The 6,090-nt window shown below is 34.9% G+C and overlaps 1 protein-coding gene across 1 annotated transcript in view; it reads left to right on the top strand.

Annotated features, from left to right (window-relative positions):
• The first annotated feature begins 1,523 nt into the window (after window positions 1–1,523).
• Window positions 1,524–6,090, top strand: part of SALL2 (spalt like transcription factor 2) — a 49,759-nt gene continuing 45,192 nt past the window's right edge. The window contains exon 1 of the mRNA XM_024761267.1: window positions 1,524–1,602. Within this exon, the coding sequence (XP_024617035.1) occupies window positions 1,548–1,602 (55 nt within the window). The 5' untranslated portion in view covers window positions 1,524–1,547. The remainder of the gene's footprint in view (window positions 1,603–6,090) is intronic.

Here is a 6,090-nt window from a genome sequence, read left to right as displayed (position 1 = left end):
TTTTCCTGGGTTTTATCCAGCCTCCTCTGAAGAATTCTTCAAAAAACACTACAGCCGGGCTTCCCTGGCGGCGCAGTGGTTGGGCGTCCACCTGCCGATGCAGGCCCCAGTCCGGGAGGATCCCACGTGCCGCGGAGTGGCTGGGCCCGTGAGCCATGGCCGCTGAGCCTGTGCGTCCGGAGCCTGTGCTCCGCGACGGGAGAGGCCGCAACAGTGAGAGGCCCGCATACTGCAAAAAAAAAAAAAAAAATACAATGAAATAGGGATAACTTATTATCCATTCATTTGACAGATATTTACTGAGCACCTATTATGTGCTAAGTACTAGGTTTATAATCATAAATAAAACATATAATCACTCTTTTATGTTGCTGAGTCTAGTGAGAATAGAAAACAAAAATATAAACAAATTTTAATTACAGATCATGACAAATGCCATGAAAGACGATGCTGTTAGAGAGTTATAGAAGAGACTGTCTTCAGATTGGTTAGACAAGGAGGACCTCTTTGAGGAAATGGCATTTAAGCTAAGATCTGAAAGATGAAAAAGAGCCAACCATGAGAAACGAGAGGTGATGAACATTCTAGGCAGAGGAAATGACAGGTGTAAAGATCTATGTTCAGAAAGACCTTGACTTGTTCCAAGAAGTAAAAGACCAATGTGGTTACAGCTTTGACTGTGAGGCAGAGAATGGTGAGAGATGATATTGGAGAAGTAAAAAGACTACTTTCATGTCCTCTCAAGGAGTTTGGAATATTTTTCAGTGCAGTGGGAAGCCATCAGAATGGTACAAGCACAGAAAAGACATGTACAATTTGTGTTTTAATGAAATTATTCTAGTTATTATGTAGAGAATTTATTCAACTAAGCATTTATTACTAAATAATATCACACTAATGGCTGGGAGAAAATACGAAGTTGAGCAAAACGTGTTCTATAATCCAGCATCTTGAGTCTAGTTATGGTGACACACATTGTAACATTGTGATACATTGTACTCTGAGTGGTGTATGCTGAGTGGATTGGATAACGGTATATGAAGAGGGTCTTCCAGGCAACAGTGTCTCACATAACTGTATACAAAAAGCATGGCATAATGGGACCCAGTAGTTCACTCTCACTCCATCAGTGAGAAGGACATGCTTAAATGCAGTGGTATTACCCAGGCAATCAGTAAGGGTGTGGTCAATAAACGTGTGGGTCACATGACCCATGTCATATTTTTTATGGTACTTTTGCCAGGAAATGTGTTGAGAAGGAAATTGAAGCCATATAAGTCATTTCAGTTATACAGAAGTATGGTTATTATGGTATTAAGGTATTCTGTAAGGTTTTCTTGGCAGAACAGTTTAACTTGCAGTAGAAATTCTAATAGAGTAGTCTCATTCCCAAAGGTAACTCTGCATAGTATAAAACTACATTCATTGGGACTGGTTGGTGGAATAACTAAACTGAATTTGAGAATTATGGAATCTGTATGAAATAAATGCTTTTATTATAGGAAACGGGCAGACAGTCAGGAGATATAGCCCATCAAAGAGCCCAAATGGAACCGCCTTGTGCAGGAATCAGCCACACAAAGGAACACCTGCAATGTGCTAGTAAGTAAGACAACGTTTCATGGCAACAACAATGGAACAATGTCATGTTTGCTTTTTTTTTAATAGTTGCTGCAAAATTTCTAATACTGCTGGTCTTCAATCACATTAATCCTTACAGCTCTTCGGGGAACTAAAATCATTTATTCTCTACAATGGAATATTACTCAGCCATAAAAAGAAACGAAATTGAGTTATTTGTAGTGAGGTGGATGGACCTTGAGTCTGTCATACAGAGTGAAGTAAGAAAGAGAAAAACAAATACTGTATGCTAACACATATATATGGAATCTTAAAAAAAAAACAATAAAAATGGTTCTGAAGAACCTAGGAGCAGGACAGGAATAAAGATGCAGATGTAGAGAATGGACTTGAGGACATGGGGAGGGGGAAGGGTAAGCTGGGACGAAGTGAGAGAGTGGCATGGATATATATATACACTACCAAATGTAAAATAGATAGCTAGCAGGAAGCAGCCGCGTAACACAGGGAGATCAGCTCAGTGCTTTGTGACCACCTAGAGGGGTGGGATGGGGAGGGTGGGAGGGAGGGAGAAGCAAGAGGGAAGAGTTATGGGAACATATGTATATGTATAACTGATTCACTTTGTTATAAAGCAGAAACTAACACACCATTGTAAAGCAATTATACTCCAATAAAGATGTTAAAAAAAAAAAGCATTTATTCTCCAATTCACAGAAATAGCCTTTTAGACTCAGGGATAAGATAAAATGTGTTCATTAAATAAATAGAAGAGTAAAGAGTAAAATGAAGATATCTTGACTCTTGGTTCTGTGGTTGACTTAACTTTAAATAGGAGACAAGGATCATTATTTATCATATAGAAATTTGTTCAGCAACTTTGTAATAGACAGCTGAATTCCTCAGGTTACAATCATCTTCTCTGCAATAGAGTAACTAATATTGCCATAATAGAAATAAACAAATAAGGCCTTAGGAATTTACTTCTGCATAAAAGGTACTAATGAGTATGAAAATCTATACATATAAAAGTCCAGAATGTAGAGGGATAATTAGATCATTTTTCTCAGTTTTTCAGGTGTGTGTAGTAGTGATATCTGGGCCTAATTTCATCACAAATACATAAAGCTCTGATTTTGACTTGGGCTATATATGAAAATTGGAGGGGATTGACAATATGCTACATTTGTTTGTCAATTTGCATGTAATGGTGTTTAGATATTTTCATGAGCATCCCGCAGTTTAATAAACTTCTTTTTTTTTTTACCGGTACACGGGCCTCTCACTGTTGTGGCCTCTCCCGTTGCGGAGCACAGGCTCCGGATTTAAACTGCTTCTTATTCTTTGTTCTTTTGAGTACTTTCTGTCATTTCAGTCATTTCTTACCTTTTAGCCAGTTAGTGAGTCACTCCCTCAGTGTTGTGTATGTGGATGTCCATATTATCTGGAACACAATTCCCTAAAGTACTCATAAGCATTATCTCTACAAGTTAACAGAAGTTGGTAGAATAATAACCCAAAGGCCTCAGTCAATTCTGATTCCTTTCAGATAATCAAAGAAAGATTATATATTTTTATTATTAAGCATATTCTATTTCATTCCATTATTTCCATTAAAATTGATATAACTATTTTATATAGCAGCTCTCTGACCATCTATAGGGTCCTCTAATCCTGCTCCCTTTGGTCACAATACATCATCATTCTCTTTACCTAAGGAATTTGACATGGAGACTTCTTGATTTGGACTTGCCCATTTGACAATAAATTGTTATACTTCTCCCAAAGAGTGATACTAGTTAATTCAGGAAATTAGCACTCTGAAATTATATAAATTCAAGTAACTTCTTAACTATTTTCACCTATTTCTTCATATAAATTTTAGAATATTATTGAAAACTTTACCCAAAAAAGTCCTGTGGAATTTTTATGTTGAGTAAATTAAATTTATAAATCAATTTAAGAAGGTCTATTATATTAACAATTTTTTATTCTTTTACAGCGACATGTATACATCTTTATCTCTTCACATTTTCTCAGCAGAGCTTTGTAGTTTTTTTCATAGAGGCACATACGCTTCCTTTATCGGGCAAAAAAAATCCCATATAAGCATATCTGTATTGATTTTTTATTGCTGCTATAACAACTTTACCACAAACTTAGAAGCTTAAACCAATATAAATTTATTCTCTTACAGCTCTGTCAGATGTTCAACACAAATTTTACTGAACTAAAATCAAGATGTCAATAGGGCTGCATTGCTTTCTCATTCTTCTTCCCAGGTTTATTGAGGACTAATTGACAAAAAATTAATATATTTAAAGTGTACAACATGATCTAATAATTTGATATATGTATACATTGTAAAATGATTACCATAATCAAACTAACACATCCAGCAAAAGTGGACCTGTGAAATTGAAACCCACATTGTTTAAGGGTCAACTGTATGTAAATTAATTGTATTTCTATACACTACCAATAAATAATTTAAAATTAAATTAACAATAACATCAACAAACATAAAGTACTTGGGGACAAATTTAATTTAATATGTGTGATTACAAATGAAGATGACTAACATTGCTGAGAAAAATGAAAGAAAACCTAAATAAATAAAGGGATATACCATGTTAATGGATTGAAAGGCTGCATATCATTAAGAGGTCTGTTCTTTCCCAAACTGATCTATAGATTCAATGCAATCCTAATCTAAGTTCCAGCACTATTCTTTGTAGAACTATACAAGCTTTTTACAAAAATTTACATGGAAATACAAAGAATTTGAAATAGCAAAACAATTTTGAAAAAGAAGAAAGTTTGAGGGCTCACACTACATAACTTCAAGATTTACTATAAAGTAATCAAGACAACGTGCTATTGATTTAAATATAGACATATATGTCAATGGAACAGAATATAGAATCCAAAAATAAATTGACACAAAAGGTCAACTGATGGGCTTCCCTGGTGGCGCAGTGGTTAAGAGTCCGCCTGTCGATGCAGGGGACACGGGTTCGTGCCCCGGTCTGGGAAGATACCACATGCCATGGAGCGGCTGGGCCTGTGAGCCATGGCCGCTGAGCCTGCGCGTCCGGATCCTGTGCTCCGCAACAGGAGAGGCCACAACAGTGAGAGGCCCGCGTACCGCAAAAAAAAAGAAAAGGTCAACTGACTTTCAACAAATGTGTCAAGGTAACTGAATGGGGAAAAAATAGTCTTTTCAAATGGTGCTGGATTAACTAAATAGATTGAAAAAATGAATCTCAACCTTTATCTTATACCATATAACAAAGTAAACTCAAAATGGATCACAGACCTAAAATTTAAAGCTGAAACTATAAAATTTCTAGAAAAAAATGGGAAAATCTTCAAGACTTTGGTGTAGGCAAAGATTTCTTAGGACACAAAAAGGATCAACTGTAAAAGTGAAAAATTGGACTTAAAGTTTAAATTTCTGCTCTTCAAAATATATCATTCAGAAAATAAAGCTGCAAGCCAGAGAGTAATAAAAATATTGGCAAGACATATATCCATCAAAGGTCTTATATCCAGAATATACCAAGAATTCTTACAACATAGTGACAAGAAGACAAAAAATAATGTATGAGCAAAATATTTGAATAGGAACATCACAAAACAAGATATATGAAAGGATAATAAGCAAATGAAAAGATTCTCAACAGTAATCATTAGGGAAATGAAGAATAAAACCACACACACACTCACCAGAATGCTTAAAATTAAAGGTTGACAATTCCCATTGTTGGATGTTAAACTCTTATACTTCTGATGAGAGTATAAAATCATACAATGACTTTGAAAAACTGTCTTGTAGTTTCTTACAAGTTAAACATACACTTACCATGTGATCCAATAATTCTACTCCTAGTTACCCAAGAGAAATGAAAATACATATCCAAAATAACCTGTAAATAAATGTTTATAGCTACTTTATTCATAATTATAAAAAAACTAGAAACACCCAAATGTCAATCAATACATGAATGAATAAACAAATTGTAGTATGCCCATACAATAAAATATTACTCAACAATAAGAAGGATTAAATTACTGATACCCACAAAGACATGGGTTAATCTCAGAAATAGCATGCAGAGCAAAAGAAGTCAGGCATAAAAGAGTACATACTGTATGATTCAATTTATATGAAACTATAGGAAAGACAAATTTAGTTTACAGCGACAAAAAATCAGATGCTTGGGTTCTTGGGTGGGGATACAGTGATTTCTGGGAAGGTGCTGAAGAAACTTTTTGGGGTGATGGAAATGTTCTCTATCTTGATTAAAGAGGTAGTTAGATGGGTATACCTTTGTCAAATTTTATCAAACTGTACAATAAAATGAGTACATTTTGTGTAATTAATTTCCATATCAATAGAGTTTATTTTAAAATAAGTTCTAATACATCTCCATCTTGATTTTGTCAAAGTACTACAAAAAGTACAAAATAGATGTAGAAATAAATGAGAGAATCACTTTCAAAGTG

Source organism: Neophocaena asiaeorientalis, unplaced genomic scaffold, assembly GCF_003031525.2.
Source record: "Neophocaena asiaeorientalis asiaeorientalis breed wild unplaced genomic scaffold, Neophocaena_asiaeorientalis_V1.1 scaffold95, whole genome shotgun sequence".
Classification (NCBI taxonomy): domain Eukaryota; kingdom Metazoa; phylum Chordata; class Mammalia; order Artiodactyla; family Phocoenidae; genus Neophocaena; species Neophocaena asiaeorientalis.
The sequence above is the reverse complement of the archived record's forward strand: the minus strand, read 5'-3'. Positions and strand labels throughout refer to the sequence as shown.